This window comes from Oryx dammah, unplaced genomic scaffold (genome assembly GCF_014754425.2).
Source record: "Oryx dammah isolate SB20612 unplaced genomic scaffold, SCBI_Odam_1.1 HiC_scaffold_28, whole genome shotgun sequence".
NCBI classification, from domain to species: Eukaryota; Metazoa; Chordata; class Mammalia; order Artiodactyla; family Bovidae; genus Oryx; species Oryx dammah.
Genome location: NW_024070212.1, coordinates 15,490,874 through 15,508,731, shown reverse-complemented (window position 1 = coordinate 15,508,731; position 17,858 = coordinate 15,490,874). Strand labels below are relative to the sequence as shown.

The following is a 17,858-nucleotide window of genomic DNA, read 5'->3' as shown; positions in this document are numbered from 1 at the left end:
GAGGTGCGTCGCGGTCACTCGCTCCACTCTCTCTGCAAGCATATTTTGGGGATGTGTGTGGGAGAGTGCCTACTAAAATCAGGGGAAGAGGCCGCGGGCACTGGCCCAGGAGCCGCTGCAGCCACGGTCCCGGTAGAACGGCTGGCTCTTCGCCGAGAGCACCCAGCTCTTCCCGCCCCACCGGGGCTGCAGCCGCGGTGGGGGATTGGCTGCGGAGGAGTGGCCCCGCCCCGCGCCCCGCGGCCGTCGGAGGAGGCGGAGCTCCTAGAGAGGAGGCGCGAAGGCTTGGCGTCTGGGCCGCTGGCTGGACGCACCTGGCCCGGGAGAGGTACGGTTTGTTGGTTCCCGGCCCCGGGCTGCCGGACGGGGAGTAGCGGGCGTCGGGAGGCACTTGAGGAAACTGCCCCCCCTCATTTTCACTCCAGGGTGGTGGGACGAATGTTCCCCCTCGGACTTAATCGCTTGCTTTCGCCTGGCGGCAGAGCTAATTTTTTAGTGGGGTTGGCGGGTGGGAGTGGACCGCAGAGACTGCATCCGTGCAGCTGGGGAGCATTTCGTGCAGTACTGCGGGGCACTTTACGTGAAAAGACGCCTCTGCCATCTTCCTCCCTTTCGAAGCAGTTTAAAAACTTTTTAGCTTAAAAAACTGAAAGCGCTGTTGAGGCTAACGCAGTATGTTCTAAATCCATTACAAACCGTGGAGACTGAATGGACTTTCAGACTACCTGGTTACGGCCTCCGAGCCTCCAGGACTTCGTTTGTACAGTGGGGTGATAATGACAAGTTCTGAGAGTTTCCTCGAGGATTAAATGAGACTGTGCGTTAGCCGTTTAGTTAGCATAGCGCCGCAGGCCCTTGAAAGCATCCTCGAAAGATTTATGCTGGGCCCTTGCTTGGAAGTGTTGTTGCCTGCCCTGTTCCAGAAGCCCGTAAACTTCCAGGGATTACCAGGAATTTGGGAGTAACACCTGTAGCCTGATTCTGCCCACAAACCTGTTTTTATTCATCAATACTTCAGCCTTTGAATTATCTTCATTGTTAGCTCTATTTAAATTTAGCGGCTGCTAGAGCAGTTTCTTTCTACAGCTGGAAACAATTCAAAGCAGAGTTACTACATTCTTTTAAAATATAACGTTTTAATTTTTGTTTCTCCTGAAGTAAAGAAAAAAATTCCTTTAGAATGACTTTGAAAAAACCAAGGCTTTGAAGTCACAGACCTGAATTACCTCAGTATCTTATAACCTTAATCAAATCATCTGATGCCCTTTTGCTTTGACCTTCCCATCAGTAAAATGGGACAGTATTAATCTGAAGCATCATAGAAAAGTGCCAATGAAATCTGTAAAAATAAGTACAGTGCCATTTATTGAGCTCTTAATTTGTGGCAAGTGCTTTATCTCACTTCACCCTTGTAATCTATGGCATTGGCGTTTATTTATCTTATAGCTGATTTACAATGTTGTGCTAATTACTGCTGTACAACGCAGTGGTTCAGTTATACATATGTACTTTTTTGGGAAATATTCTTTTCCATTATAGTTTATTTATTGAATGTAGTTCCCTGTGCTTTACAGTTCAGCCTTGTTGATTATCCGTTCTCCATATAAAAGCTTACATTTGCTGACCCCGACCCCCCTACGTCCATGATTCTGTTTCTGTTTCCTAGTTAGGTTCATTTGTGTCATATTTTAGATTCTGCAGATGAGTGATACCCTGTGGTATTCGTCATTCTCCTTCTGCTTACTTAATGTTACTCTCCAGCTGTATCCATGTTGCTGCAGATGGTATTATTTCATTCTTTTTAATGACTGAGTAGTACTCCAGTGTATATATGTACCACACCTTTTTTATCTGTTCATCTGTCTATGGACGTTTAGGATGTTTCCACGTCTCGGCTATTGTGAATAGTGCTGCTATGAACATAAGGGTGCCTGTATCTTTTTGAATTATAGTTTTGTCTAGATATATGCCCTGGAGTAGAATTTCTGGATCATATGGTAATTATATTTTTTAGTTTTCTGATGAACCTCCATATTTTCCACAGTGTCTGTACCAACGTACATTCCCACCAGTGTAGGAGGGTTTCCTTTTCAGACACCCTCTCCAGCACTTGTTATTTGTAGACTTTAAAAATTTTATGTATTCATTTTTGACTGCACTGGGTCTTCGTTGCTGGGCATAGCAGACTTTTTCTAGTTGCAGTGAATGCGGGCTAGTCTCCAGTTGTGGCGCGTGGGCTTCTCATTGCAGCGGCTTCCCTGGTTGTAGCACACAGGCTTAGTTGCTCCATGGCATGTGGGATTTTCCTGGACCAGGGATCAAACCTGTGTCCCCTGCATTGGCAGGTGGATTCTTCACCACTGGACCACCAGGGAAGTCCTGGTTATTTGTAGACTTTTTGATGATGGCCATTCTGACTGGTGTGAGATGGTACCTTACTGTCGTTTTGATTTGCATTTCTCTAGTAATTAGTGAGGTGGAGTATCTTTTCATGTGCTGGCATAGGTGTTGTGATCCCATTTGACAGGGAAGACATGCCCAGGGTCGCCGGGCTGCACTCAGAGCTGCCTCTGTCTAACTCCACAGGTGACCGCTATGCGGAGGCAGCTGTGATTCTAAAGTTGCTCCTAGTGCCTGTATTTTCTATTTGCTGTCATAACAGATCACCATTGTTCAGTGGGTTGAACAACACAACCTACAATTCTGTTTGTCAGAAGCCTGACACACGTGTCCCTGGGCTAAAATCAAGGTGTCAAGAGGGCTGTATTCTTTCTGGAAGCGTCCGAGGAGAATCTGTTTTCTTGCCTTTTTCAGCTCCTAGAGGCCACCTGTTTTCTCCGGTTCACGGCCCTCTTCCTCTGCCTTCATAGCCAGCAGCAGTAGCTTGGTTCTTATATTGCATTGCTTTAGTCTTGCTTTTTTTGTTATGTCTGTTTATCTGACTATCTTCTCTGCCTCCCTATTCCACTTTTAAGGATTCCTATGATTACCTTAGGCCCTTACAGATAATCCCTGTATTTTGAGGTCAGCTGATTAGTGACTGCAATTCCATCTGCCGCTTTATTTCCCCCTTGCCATGTAATTAAACATATTCATAGGTGTGATATTGTGATTCATAATAAATATATATTTGATTTTCATCTGGTTTCTGTCACTGAGCTTCTAAAATCCTTGGAATTTCCTGAATGAGAGACGGGAAGGTGTCTTTTTGTCATGTTGAGGTGACCTTAGCAAACACCAAGTAACCTAAGGATGGGCGCTGACTAGTTAGAGGGTCAGAATTTACACTCATCTCTCCCACCGCGCCCCATCTCTGGGGAGACAAGAAGGGCTAATCAGTCATGCCTTTGCCAAGAGGCCTTCCTAGAAAACCCCAAAGTATGGACTCTGAGAGCTCTGGGTTGGTGAACACAATAGAGCAGATCCTCCAGGATCTGAGGTGGAGCTGATGTAATAATGGAAATTAAGTGCACAATAAGTGTAATGGGCTTGAATCATCCTGAAACCACCCCAGCCTCCCGTCCGTGGAAAAATTGTCTTCTTGAAACTAGTTCCTGGTGCCAAAAAGGTTAGGGACTGCTGCTGTAGCAATCTGGGGACAGTGGTTCACCTGGAGAGCGTGGAGACCTAAGCCCTTTCCCTATACCTCGCCCTGTGGATCTCTTCCGTCTGCCACTCCTGAGTTACATCCTTTTAAAACAAATGGTAATCTGGTAAGGAAGATGTTTCTCTGAGATGTAAGCCACTCTGGCTAATTGATGGGACCCAAGAAGAGGTCGTGGGAACCTCCAGCTATAACTGGTCAGGCAGAAGCACAGCTGACCACCTGGGTTTGCAGGTGGCCGACCTCTGAAGGAGTGGGGAGGGAGGTTGGCAGTCTTGTGGTACTGACCCCTTAATCTATGAAACTGATGCTATCTCTGGGTAGATAGTGTCAGAATTGAGTTGAATTTTAGGCCACTCAGCTGGTGTCCGGAGCATCACTTGATGGTGTGGGAAAACTGCTCCCCTTACGTTAGAACCTTTAACAGGTCCTGGGGATTAGGATGTGGACCACTTTGCAGGGGGTGGGGACATTATTCTGCCTGCCACAGTACCTATTCGGCAATGTGGCGGTGACTGATCTGGCATTCCTCTAAAACTGTGGCTGGTTGGCTTTGCAGGAGATCCGGTTGGAAAGAAACTGCAGCATGTAAGTTGCTTCCTTTTGCTGATAAACAGGCCTCCTTCCACCCGGCAGCCTTCTCTTCCTCCTCCACCTGCCTTGTCCTGCCAGAGTTTAGGAGTCAATCTCAGCATTTCTTGCCTGTTGACTTTGACCGTCCTGCTTACGCTCAGTCACTTCAGTCCTGTCCCAACTCTGCAGCCTCACGGACTGTAGCCTGCCAGGCTCCTCTGTCCGTGGGGATTTTCAGGCAAGAATACTGGTGTGGGTTGTCATTTCCTTTACCAGAAGATCTTCCCGACTCAGGGCTCGAACCCACATCTCCTGTGTCTCCTGCACTGCAGGTGGATTCTTGACTGCTGAGCAACTGGGGAATCTGCTTTAACTATTAAGGATTAAAAAAGTCCAGTGGAGGGCTTCCTGGCTTGGAACCCGAGTCTGGAAGGAGGAAGGGAAACCCTCTGTCAGGAAGAGTATGGAGGCTTATGCAAGGCCCTGCTTGTTATGCCCAAATTCCTCTCATTGGAGTTTGGCCTTGGGAGGTGCAATGCTAAGTCCTGCATTTGACAGGTCCTGGAGCAGTGGTGACTTCCGACCCTCTGCAAAAGTATCTGGGGAGAATGGCGCGTTGGAGGAGCAGAAATCTCCAAGTGAGTTAGCCTATGGGGTGGTGTTGGTGCTAGGACCCTCAGACTGTAACCTGGATCCTAGTTAATCTACTTAATTTCTGTTCAAGCATGAAACCTGGCATCCACCTAATCTGTCCTTGCTCTAAGCAGCCCCCACATTTCTTTTCACATGGTGGACGTGTCCCTCTGCTACCCACTGTGTGCACAGTCCCTCAGTCACTGTCTCATCGGCTGCTTCTAACCCCATACTCTAATCCTTGCCTGTTTCCATTTCACTCTCCACCATCTCCAAAGTGACACTGCTCTAAAACATAGATGTGTTGATATCAGCTCTCTGATTAAACCTTTCACCTCCTCTCACAGCCAGTGGGTTCCCTGAGACGGCTGTGGGCAGCAGTCAGTGATTTCAGCAGTTGGCCTGGCCTGCCTTTCTTGCCCCTGCTTTTTCTGCTTGCCCACATGCCGTGTTTGGTCTAGCTATTCCCTACCCCATGCAAACTCCCAAACAAGCTGGGCCTTTTCCTGTGTCCATGTCTTTGCATGTGCTACGACCTCTGCCTGGATTCTCTTCCACCTCCCTCCTGCATTAATTCCCTTCCTTACCTCCTTCAGCTGACTGTTAACTTTGAAACTTCATTACTACCCCATTGAAAGTGCTGGATTCCTGGTGTGGTAATGACTCGTCCTCCCTGCCTCTCCTGCCCCAGAGATTGCGCTGCTGCCTTGAATTAGTGATGTCCAAGGCCAGTGCGTAACTCGGAACCACTCCCATAATAGTGACAAGTGTTTGCTGACCCGTTGAATGCTATTTAACTATTTTTTGTTCATGGAGGAGTAATGTTTGAAAGGGAATGTGTGTGTATGTTTTAACATTGAGAAAAATGTGTCATTTATCTCATGTTCTAACTCCTCCAACCTTACACCTGCCTGTTTTTTCTTTTTTGCTATTTTAGAATTCAAGAAAAGAGAGACAGAGGTGTACATTGGCAATCTCCCGCTGGACATCTCTGAGGTATGCCTCACTCTGTGCATGGTTGCCTCTCATCTTCTTTGGCTTCCCCCATATGCCCTAAAGCAACTCATAGTCAACTCACGGTTTGCCCTGGGCTTTCCCAGTTTTAGCGTGAAGCATCCTCCATCCAGCCATCCGTGTGGACCTTGGTGGGTGGCCACCCTCCTCATCGCTTGGAATGGAGGGCTGCTGTAAGGCCGATTCCCTTTGGGAAGGGGGCCTTATGAGGGGCCTTATGCCAATCCTTTGATCATAAGGAGCCATGGGGTCTCAGTCAAAAAAAACTATGCTCATTTCACTTTGAAATGAAACAGTTCAGTCAGTTAGCTGTGTGTTCAGAGAGTAGAATATAAACAGCTACATTTGACCCCCAGGAATCTTCCTGTCTGTCTGGGGAGGCCAAACCACCAAACCCGAAATAATTATAAAACAACATAAATATTTAAAATTTGTAATAAGTACATTTGAACTACCGATGAAAAGAGAGTGAAAGTGTAATCTCCTGATTTGAGGCATTCCCTGGCTTTTTTTTTTTTTTCCTGGAGCATTTAAATTTTTTCACATTATGCAAAATAATGTGCCCAAGGCACTCTCAGCATGCTGAAAAATAAAGCATGCTCAAACTCAGTCTTAGATGAAGCATGAGAGAAACTGACTTTTGTGGAGTCCCTGCTGCATGTCAGACATCTTTCAAAAATGTCCTGGTCTCGTGCCTGCTTGCCAATTAGCTAAACTCAGTCATCTCTGCTTAAGTCGTACTTTATTCCTTTTACGCTGTTACTATACTTTAATTATCAGATATTCTCCAGGAACCAGGCTAAATCCCTCATTAGTGTGGTTTTATTAAATTCTCATAATAGCTCTGCATGGTGGGTGGTATCCCCATCTTGAAGATGAGGCAGACGGGGCTCTACGAGGTCCTCTTTAGCCAAGTACACAGACTCAGGGAGTCGTCAGCCAGGAGTTGAGTCCATTTCCACTGCCTGCAAGTACCCAACCACATAACTGTTAAGATGTGTAAATAAATCACCATAAAAAGACATGGACCTATTAGATTTTTATCTGACAAAGAGAGAAGAAAATGGTATTGGAGCACAGAGAGTGAAGTAATTCATTTTGACCCAGTGAGTTAAATCTTGTTGAGTCAAAGTGGATGTGTTGGGGGATGCTTGGAATCCGGGAGAAGGGAGTATTGGGATCGACTCCCCTTCCCCTTGGCAGGCTAGTACAACCCGTTACTTGACAGTGAGATGAAGGCAGGAGCCCTGCAGTAGTTGGTGCAGTGGTCTGGGGCAGGCGAGGCGCTGAGCGGCTCTGCCTCCTCTCTGCAGTGGATCCTGTTTCACGGCCGGGCCCCGGGGGCTTGCTTGGCCATGCTGACCCACACTGTGTTATAGGGCACCTTTGGTCCTTGCCCACTTCACTAGAAAGCACCAGCGTTCTCCACAGTGGTTTCTTCCAACGTACAAACAGAGACCAGCCTCCTAGGAGAGACAATGTCTGATTTTAACATTAACGCCTGCCTTGTCGAGAACTGTGAAGTGAGTGTCTGAGACTTTTACCTTCTTGCACAACAACAGACTAGCCTGCGGCAGTTTCACGGTTGTTGGTAGAAGATGCAAGTCTTGGATCAGAGATGACAGATGAGTTATTACTCATAACAATAATAGTAGCTAGCATTTTACTTTATTAACATTTCTTTTTTTATTGAAATATAAATCACATGCCAAAAAATTCACTGTTTTAAAGCATAAAATTCAGTGGTTTTTAATATATTCTACAAGGTTGCACAGCCATCACCATTAATTCCGGAATATTTTCATCACCTCGCAAGTAAATCTCATAATCATTAGCAGCGCCGCCTCCTCCTGTCTTCCTCCAGCCCCTGGCAGCCACTGATCTACTTTCTGTCTCTATGGATTTGCCTATTGTAGGTATTTTATGTAAATACACTCGTATAGTGTCTTTCACTTCGTGTAATGTGTTCAGGGTTCATACATTTTATAGCATGTCTCAGTACTTCTTTCCTTTTTATGACTACAGTATTTATATGGATATATATCACAGTTTATCCATTTGTCACTGGACATTTGACCTGTTTCCACTTTTTGGCTTTTATGAAAAATCTTAACCTGAACATGGGTGTGCAAGTTTCTGTGTAAATGTATGTTTCAGTTGTCTTGGAAACTAGGAGTGAAATTATTGAGTCACATGATAACTCTGTGCCAAACTGTTTTCCAAAACAGCTGTACCATTTCACATTCATACCAACAATGTGTGGGAATTCCAATTTCTCCACTTCCTGGCCCAAAACTATTATTGTCTGTCTGTTTGATTCTTGCCGTCTAGTAGATATGAAATGGTATCTCACTGTGGTTTTGATTTGTGTTTTCATAGTAATTAATGAGCATCTTTTTATGTGTTTGTTTTCTCTTTGTGTATATCTTCTTTGGAGAAATACTTTTTAGATCCTTTACCCAGTTTAAAATCAGTTCATCTTTTTTATTATTGAGTTGTAAGAGTTCTTTATATATTCTGGATACAGATCTCTTATCAGATACACGATTTGTAAATATTTTCTCCTATCAGTTGTGTTTTCTTTTGTCTGTAGTATCCTTTGAAACACAAACGTTCAATTTTGATGCATTCCAATTTTCCATTTTTTTCTTTGGTTGCTTTAGGTGCCATATCTAAGAATCCATTGCCTAATCCAAGGTCACAAAGATTTACATGTATTCATTCTTCTAAGAGTTTTGTAGTTTTTGCTCTTACATTTAGGTCTGTAATCCTTTTAAAATTTATTCTTGCATGCAGTTTGAGGTCGAGGTCAGTTTCATTCTTTTGCATGTGGATATCCAGTTGCCCCAGCATCATTTGCTAAAAAGATTAATTTTTTCCCCCTGAATTATTTTGGCACCCTTGTTGCAAATCCATTGACCATGAATGGAGCAGTTTATTTCTGGAGTCTCATTCTATTCCACTAATCTGTATGTCTGTCCTTATGCCAGTCCTGCGCTTGCATATTGTAGCTTTGTAGTAAGTTTTGAAATTGATCTCACACTCAACTCTTGAGCCCAATGGTTAGCATTCTCCCCTTGCCAGTTTTCTGAAACTGGTTTTGTTGAGTATATGAGTAACCTTCATGATGCCAAATGGATTTAAAATCTTCAGATGCCTCTGTTTCCTTAATTATGATAGATTGGATAACCTCAAAGCCCTCTCACAAGAAAGTACTTGGAAATAGAAACTAAAATACAGGAAATGCCACCTTTAACTTTTTATTTTGTATTGGAGTATACAGCTGATTTTGGGCCTTCCCTGGTGGCTCAGCGGTAAAGAATCTGCCTGCAGTGCTGCAGACCTGGTTTCCACCCCTGGGTCAGGAAGATCCCTTGGAGGAGGGCATGGCAATCCACTCCGGTACTGTTGCCTAGAGAATCCCATGGACAGAGGAACCTGGCAGTATGCAGTCCTCAGGGTCGCACAGAGTTGGGTACGAGTGCAGCAGCAACAGCAAAGCTGATTGATAGACAACGTTGTGATAAGTTTCAGGTGAACAGCGAAGGGACTCAGCCACACATATACATGTACCATTCTCCTCCAAACTCCCACCTGTCTCAACTGCCACATAACACTGAGCAGATTCCATATGCTATACAGTGGGTCCTTGTTGGTTATCTGTTTTAAATATGGCAGTGTGTACATATCCATCCCAAACCCCTAATTATCCCTTTCCCCCATCGTCCCCACCCCCACCCCAACCCTGGCAACCACAAGTTTGTTGTCTAAGTCTGTGGGTCTCTGTTTTAAGTTCATTTGTATCATTTCTTTTTAGATTATACATATAAGGGATGTCTTATGATATTTCTCTTTCTCTCTTACAGAGCTGCAGTGAACACTGGGGTGCATGTATCCTTTCAGATCATGCTTTTCTCCAGATATATGCCCAGGAGTGGGATTGCAGGGTCACATGGTAGCTCTATTCTTAGTTTTTTAAGGAACCTCCATACTGTTCTCTCGGAGAAAGCAATGGCACCCCACTCCAGTACTCTTGTCCCGTGGATGGAGGAGCCTGGTGGGCTGCAGTCCATGGGGTTGCTAAGAGTTGGACACGACTGAGCGACTTCACTTTCACTTTTCACTTTCATACATTGGAGAAGGAAATGGCAACCCACTCCAGTGTTCTTGCCTGGAGAATCCCGGGGACGGCGGAGCCTGGTGGGCTGCCGTCTGTGGCGTCACACAGAGTCAAACACGACTGAAGTGACTTAGCAGCAGCAGCAGCAGCATACTGTACTCTATAGTGCCTGTATCAATTTACATTCCAACCAATTCCATACATCTCCATACCCACCAGCATCTACTGTTTGTGGATTTTTTGATGATAGACTTTCTGTCTGGTGTGAAGTGATATCTTGTCTGACTCTTTGTGATCCCATGGACTGTAGCCCTGCCAGGCTCCTCTGTCCATGGAATTCTCCAAGCAAGAATACTGGAGTGGGTTGCCACTCCCTTCTCCAGGGGACCTTCCCAACCCAGGGATCGAACCTGGATTTCCCACATTGAAGGTGGATTTTTTTTTTTTTTTACCATCTGAGCCACCAGGAAAGCCCCAGTAATTAGAGATGTTGAACATCTTTTATGTGCCTCTTGAGAAATGCCACTTTAAAATACATAGCTGATTCCTCAGAAAGTAAGGAAAATTAAGAGGGCCCCAAATAAGCAATACCTTGAAAACTAGGAGGATCTGGTCAATTCCCTAGGGTCTTTGCCTACCTCAAAACCTAAGGATTGGATTGGATTATAGCAGCCATGTTAGGGTAGGAGGTGACACTCGGGGCCTGTGTGAGGAGGGGCATGGTATTCAACATCCCTGCAAAAGCAGGATGGTTGAAGGGCTGGCCCCTCAGTGAAAGTGTGAGCCACAAAACTTTGCTTATTGGCCCAGGGTGGTGTTGAGAAAGTTAATCTGACTTGGCCAGGATCTGGGGCTGGTAGGGTAAACAGTCTCCCTAAGAACATGTAGTAGGCCTGATTTCATGTGAATTGTAGTTTAAATTCATATTACTTACATGGTCTGGGAACCTTCAAGCTAAAATTTTACTTTTGATAAAGTTAAAAGCCCAAATCACAGAAAAACATTTAAACTGTGAGTGGAAGGAAACTTACGAAATCTGATAAAGAGTATCTACAGAAAATACACAGAAAACATTGTCACTTGGGAAACAGGTATTTTAAAATCAAGAACACAACGCTAGTGCCTCTATCATTTCTGTTTAACATTTTATGCAATCTGTTAGCTAGAGCAAGTGAGAAAATAAAAAAGTGAGAGGTGTGAGAATCGGAAAGGAAAAAACAAAGTCATTATTTGCAGATGATTGTCTAAATTGAAGCTCAGAAGACTCTTGGATATGTTAGAATTATTGATAGTTAAGGTGGTTGAATATAAGATAAATATACAAAAGTCAATTGTGTTTCTATACAGAGGGAAAAAATGCAAAGAGCTAGAAATTAGTAAAAGTTGTGCAAGACATAGATACAGAATATTAGGCTTTACTGAAAGATATTAAGGAAGACCTCAACAAAGAGATGGATAAGAAGAGTCAGTTTTATGATCCTTAAATTGATATATAGATTCAATACTATTGTGATCAAAATACCCAAAGGATTTTCAAAGAGCTTGACAAACTGATTCTAAAATGTACATGAAACAGAACATGTCCCATGAATAAATGCACGTTTTTTGAAGAGGAAGAATAAGGGAGACAGGAGAGTAAATTTTCCACTGTAATAATGATGACCTTGATGTGGATGCATTGCTAATTGTCAACATATGAAACAGAAAAAGTCCAGAAATAGACCTACACGTATATGAAAACTTGGTGTGTATAGTCAGGTGGCATTACAGATGAGTTGGAAAAGAAGGGACTATTCAGTAAACCGGTTCTGAGATGTTTCTTTATCCACACAAGAAAAACAAAATTGGACCTTTACGTTATACGCTTATACACTGCATGGATTCTAGATGGATTAAGGACTCAACAATGCATGGTGTGTGATGATGTGAAGTCCCTCAGTCATGTCCGACTCTTTGCGACCCCATGGACTGTAGCCCACCAGGCTTCTCCCTCCACGGGATTCTCCAGGCAAGAGTACTGGAGTGGGTTGCCATTTCTTTCTCCAGGGGATCTTCCCCACCCAGGGATCAAACCCGGGTCTCCCGCATTCCAGGCAGATACAGATGCAGTACTTCGGGACACAACTTTGATAACTTTCCCTTTGAGGTCAGGAACAAGATAGGAATACCGGCTATTGCTGTTTCTGTCAACATTGTACTGGTGGTCTTGGTCAGTGCAGCAGGCAAGGAGAAAGACAGACACAAGAGCGGGAAAGGCGGAGGTCAGGGTCATTAGTGCAGGTGATACGATTGTGGTAGGAGACGGTCATGACCAGTTATCTGTATTCCCAGCTTGTACCTTGCCTATGAACCCTGAACTTGTCTATTCAGTTGCCTAGTCTTTATCTCCACTTGGGCAGCTAATAGGCATTTCAAACTTAATGTGTCCAGCCTGCTCCTCCCACAGTCTTCCTCATCTCAGTAAATGGCCCCAAACCTGGGAAATATTCTTGTTTCATATCTCACATGTTTTTCACACTTCACATCCAATCTGTCAGCGGGTATAAAAATACACCTAGAATCAAACAGTCTTTTGCATCAGAAGGGAGGAAGAGAATGGAATATCTCTCCAAATTTGCCAAAATAAACAGTGGAAAGATAAAAAGGGAATAAAGATGGTGACCTCTGGAGGAGGGAAGGAAAAATGATAGAAGGGAGATGGAGGCACAATTTTATTTTATTTATTTATTTAAAAAATTTTAAATGAATTTTTATTGGAGTTATTGTTTTATTGGAGTTTATTGTTGTGTTTCTGCTGTACAGCAAAGTGCATCAGCTTTGTGTTTACATGTATCCCCTCTTTTTGAAGGGACAGTTTATGAATTTACCTTGTGTTATTGTTTTGACTTTAAAATATATGAATGTTTTCATAATTAAGAGAATCAAAATTATCTATTAAAAAAGCACTCCCTAAAAACTGAAAACAAACTAGTGATATAATTAATTTGGTGTCAGAGAATAGAATTATTCAAATTGAATAAGACTGGAAACAAACTAGTGATGTAATTAGTGGTGTCAGAGAATATAATTATTCAAATTGACCTTAGAATATGATATTTTGACTGTGTATCCTCAGTAGGATATATTACAAGCATAAAAAGAACTGCAAAGAAGTCTTAAGCTTTGTTCAATAATTTTGTTGTCTGTAGTAATCCTGGTTTTATTTGAACCTGTTATATATTTAAAGTAGGATATAATAACTAGTATTGTTAGGAATAAAGATTTTCAGCATAAGATAAATAAACATCTGTAGCTCTATAGAAATTAGAATCCATGATTACAATGATTATTTTCCCTTTCAAAGATGCATATCTCCTAACTCTGCTGGTTGAAAGACCTTGGTGCTCTTAACAACCCAGTGGCAATAAGATCCTAGATTGCTCACTTTAAATACCAATTCCCCACTGAAAAGAACTATACCTTCTTAGATTCCAGGTTTGGAGCTGTTATGTGTCAGGAAGCTAGAAACCTCTCAAAGGCTATTAGGGTTTGATTGAAGGGAAGGGAGAAGTTGTAATTAGACATGAGATACTTTTTCCTTGGAGCTATGTGCTGGAATGTTTACAGATGTAGTGATGAGGTGATGAGATTTGTTTCAGAGATTTGTTTCAGAATAGCCTAATGGTTGGAGAAGGAAGTGGCAACCCTCTCCAGTGTTCTTGCCTGGAGAATCCCAGGGATGGGGGAGCCTAGTGGGCTGCCGTCTCTGGGGTCGCACAGAGTCGGACACGACTGAAGCAGCCTAATGGTAGGGAGAGGTATAGATGAAATGGACTTCCCTGGTGGCTCAGATGGTAAAGCCTCTGTCTACAATGCGGGAGACCTGGGTTCGAGCCCTGGGTTGGGAAGATCCCTGGAGAAGGAAATGGCAATCCACTCCAGTACTATTGCCTAGAAAATCCCATGGACAGAGGAGCCTGGCAGGCTGCGGTCTATGGGGTCGCAAAGAGTCGGACACGACTGAGTGACTTCACTTTAATGGTAGGGAGAGGTATAGATGAAATCAGAGTGTCCCTGAGTTAAGAATTTTTTTTCTGGGCAAGGCTTTCCTGGGGACTTGTGCTATAGCACAGAGGAGCGAAAACAGGGAACAGGTACCCTTATTTGCTCCCTTTCTTTTGAATTAAGGCTGACAGGTATATAGGAATTTGTTACACTGTTTTCTATGCATGTTTAAAAAGTTGGCTTAAAGCTCAACATTCAGAAAACTAAGATCATGGCATCTGGTCCCGTTACTTCATGGGAAATAGATGGGGAAACAGTGGAAAAACTGTCAGACTTTATTTTTTTGGGCTCTAGAATCACTGCAGATGGTGATTGCAGCCATGAAATTAAAAGACGCTTACTCCTTGGAAGGAAAGTTATGATCAACCTAGATAGCATATTCAAAAGCAGAGACGTTACTTTGCCAACAAAGGTCCGTCTAGTCAAGGCTATGGTTTTTCCACTGGTTATGTGTGGATGTGTGAGTTGGACTGTGAAGAAAGCTGAGCACCGAAGAATTGATGCTTTTGAACTGTGGTGTTGGAGAAGACTCTTGAGAGTCCCTTGGACTGCAAGGAGATTCAACCAGTCCATTCTAAAGGAGATCAGTCCTGGGTACTCTTTGGAAAGTCTGATGCTAAAGCTGAAACTCCAATACTTTGGCCACCTCATGCAAAGAGTTGACTCATTGGAAAAGACCCTGATGCTGGGAGGGATTGGGGGCAGGAGGAGAAGGGGACGACAGAGGATGAGATGGCTGGATGGCATCACCGACTAGATGGATATGAGTTTGAGTGAACTCCGGGAGATGGTGATGGACAGGGAGGCCTGGCGTGCTGCAGTTCATGGGGTCGCAGAGAGTCAGACACGACTGAGCAACTGAACTGAACTGATACATGTTTAAAAGTTTCCAAATAAAAAGAGAGGGAGAAGGTGGGATGATTTGGGAGAATGGCATTGAAACAGGTATAATATAAGAAACGAATCGCCAGTCTAGGTTTGATGCAGGATACAGGATGCTTGGGGCTGGTGCACTGGGATGACCCAGAGAGATGGTATGGGGAGGAAGGTGGGAGGGGGGTTCAGGAATGGGAACATGTGTACAGCCGTGGCGGATTCATGTTGATGTATGCAAAACCAATACAGTATTGTAAAGTAAAAAAAAAAAAAGACATAAGAACAAGCAAAAAGAGGGTCCTGTGGGCCAAAAATGGGACAATTCATGTTTCAAAAATACTAATGACTACCTTTGATTAAAACTTACTAGTGATAAAAAGCAATGATTTGTAGTGATACCTAAAGAAATAATACATAAACTCACTGGACACATTAAAGATAGCAAGAAATAGTTCAGTAATATAAAACTTGGTGATTAAAGGAAAAGGTTAAGTGTTTATTTTGCTTTTCCAACACCAGTGCCATTTCAGGGCAAATGAATAACACTAGTGAATGAGAGAAAGTTCTTTACAGAGGAACTCTCACTCATAAATGCAGAAGAAACGATTGAAAATCATCATTTTGCAAACCATAATACCTGTTTCAGACGGTGGTTATCAGAGCATGGTAAATTCATTAGATAAAATATTGATGGGCAGTTTTATAATGAAAGGATCAGGCTGTTACTGTCTGAATTTGTGTTTTGTTTTGGTCTGAGCCTTGCAGCATGTGGGATCTTAGTTTCCCAAGCAGGGATTGAACCCCTGCACCCTGCAGCGGAAGTGTGAAGTCTTAACCATTGGATCACCAGGGAAGTCCTCGTCTGAATTTGTCGATTAATTTAGCGTCGCTTAAAGTGAGACAACCAGATGTTAAGTCTCCTAAAGTGATGTCATATTAGTGAAGAAGATTTCACACTATCTGTAAAGTATTCTAGCCAAAAATGTAAATAATAACCTATATGTGAAAGCTCCGTGGCTAACTTCTAGTCTAAAGGAAACAGGGGTGGGGATAGAAGATCAAGTTAAATGCTTACAATAAGGAAGCAGTACTCTGTCTACAGAACAGCTGGCCTGGTCTATATTACAAATCAGTCATGGAAAAATTAAAGCAGGGAGATCTGATATAAAGACGTTTAGAAGAGACCTAAGAGAGATGATGACCAAACAGAATAAGCAGACCTTGTTCTGACCCTGACTGCGACAGTCATTAAAAGATATTTTTGAGACAGTTGATGACATTTGTCTGTTAGTTGTTTGTAGTTTGATAAGTCACCTCTCTGACTTAGTATGTCTGCTTAACTGATTATCTGTCTTTCCTAAATATGATCAGTCCCAGGAGGGACTTCCCTGGTGGTCCAGTGGCTAAGACTCCACACTCCCAGTGCAGGGGGCCTGGGTTCAATCTCTGGTCAGGGAACTAATCCCACATGTTCCAAATAAGACTTCTCATGCTGCAAGGAAAATCAAAGATCCTGTGTGCTGCAGCTAAGACCTGGTGCACCCAAATTAATTAATGAATAATAGGTGGAAACCTAGAGCCTATTACACAGAGTGAAGTAAGTCAGAAAGAGAAAAACATTATATACTTGCACATGTATATGGGATCTAGAAAGATGGTACTTCTGAAATTATTTTCAGGGCAGCGATGGAGACGCAAAACAGACTGATGGACACGGGGCCGGGCAGAGGGGAGAGGAAGGAGAGGGTGGGATGTATGGAGAGAGAAGCATGGAAGTGTACATGACCGTATGTAAAACAGATAGCCAATGGGAATTTGCTGTATGACTCAGGGAACTCAAACCAGGGCTCTGGAACCACCTAGAGGGGTGGGATGGGGAGGGAGGTTCAGAAGGAGGGGGCTTATGTTTACCTATGGCTTATTCATGTTGATGTTTGGCAGAAACCAACACAATTCTGTAAAGCAATTATCCTTCAGTTAAAAAAAAGTAAATTAAAAAAAAAGAGATCAGCCCCAGGAGGGGAGAGACTTTGGGTACCTTGTTCACGGTACAAAAGACATTTTCTAGCACAGAGTAGGCACGTAATAATCATTTGTTGAATGAATTAGAGGAAGTGGACAGTGAGTACAGACAAGTTTTTCAAGGATTTTTGTAATAAAGAAGGATAGGAAGCGGGGTGGGAGCAGGAGGGGGTTGTAAGGTCAAAGCTGTTACCTGTCTTTAAGTATTTAGATAGTAAATATTAGAGCTCATTTGTATGCCCATCCAGTGGGGAGGGTAGTTAATGCAGAAAAAAGAGGAGATCGTTTAGGATGAAGGACCTTGAGAAGGTTAAGAGGGGTTGTCTGGAGCAAGGACGGGTCTTCTATGTAGAGGGGGTGCACACGGGTACAGGGAGGTTGACTGATGTGGTGGCAGGGGGTGGGTGTTCCTTTTGATTGCTTGTCTCTCCTCAGCAAAGAATCAGGGTTATCTGCTGAGTAGAAAGAGGGCAAGGAAGGTCTGAGTGGAAGTAGACTGCAGTAGTTTTGTTGGGGAGGCTGGCGGTTGATGATTAGGAATATGTAGGAGGAATGCCAGAGGCACTGAACCAGGAAATGACCCACAGTCAGTGATCAACCACAGTGGAAAGAGGAAGGCAAGGGCCGGTGGGGCGGGGCAGGGCGGGGCAGAACGGATGGCCAGAGAGTCAGGAGAGGGTCGGGAGTTTGCAGGATGGAGGGAAAGTGGCGGAGCTTGAAGGGTCACAGCCTGGGGAACCAGAGGTGTGAGAAGGAAGGGTGGTTAGAGAGCGGGGACTCGAAGTTGCCGTTTGAAGGTAGGCAGTCATTGGTAATAGTGGGGTCCAGGGTGTGTCCTGGGAGGAAGGGAGCTCAGGTGATGGGGATACCGCTGTTGGTCCCTTTCTCTCCTCTGTGTGTTTTCTCTTTATGACTTTTACCATTTCATACATTTAAAAAAATGTATCTGTGTTGGCACATACATGCAATGCC

General features: G+C 43.7%; 1 protein-coding gene across 3 annotated transcripts in view; it reads left to right on the top strand.

Moving 5' to 3' along the window:
• The first annotated feature begins 253 nt into the window (after positions 1-253).
• The window catches only part of TDRD10 (tudor domain containing 10), a 53,267-nt gene continuing 35,662 nt past the window's right edge, over positions 254-17,858 (top strand). For 2 of the 3 annotated variants that reach the window (XM_040230436.1, XM_040230438.1), the window contains exons 1-3: positions 2,623-4,192; positions 4,736-4,815; positions 5,748-5,806. In XM_040230436.1, coding sequence (XP_040086370.1) covers positions 4,191-4,192; positions 4,736-4,815; positions 5,748-5,806 — 141 coding nt within the window. In that variant the 5' untranslated portion in view covers positions 2,623-4,190. Of the gene's footprint in view, positions 329-2,622; positions 4,193-4,735; positions 4,816-5,747; positions 5,807-17,858 lie in introns of those variants that run through there. The other variant, XM_040230437.1, reaches the window with a different exon arrangement.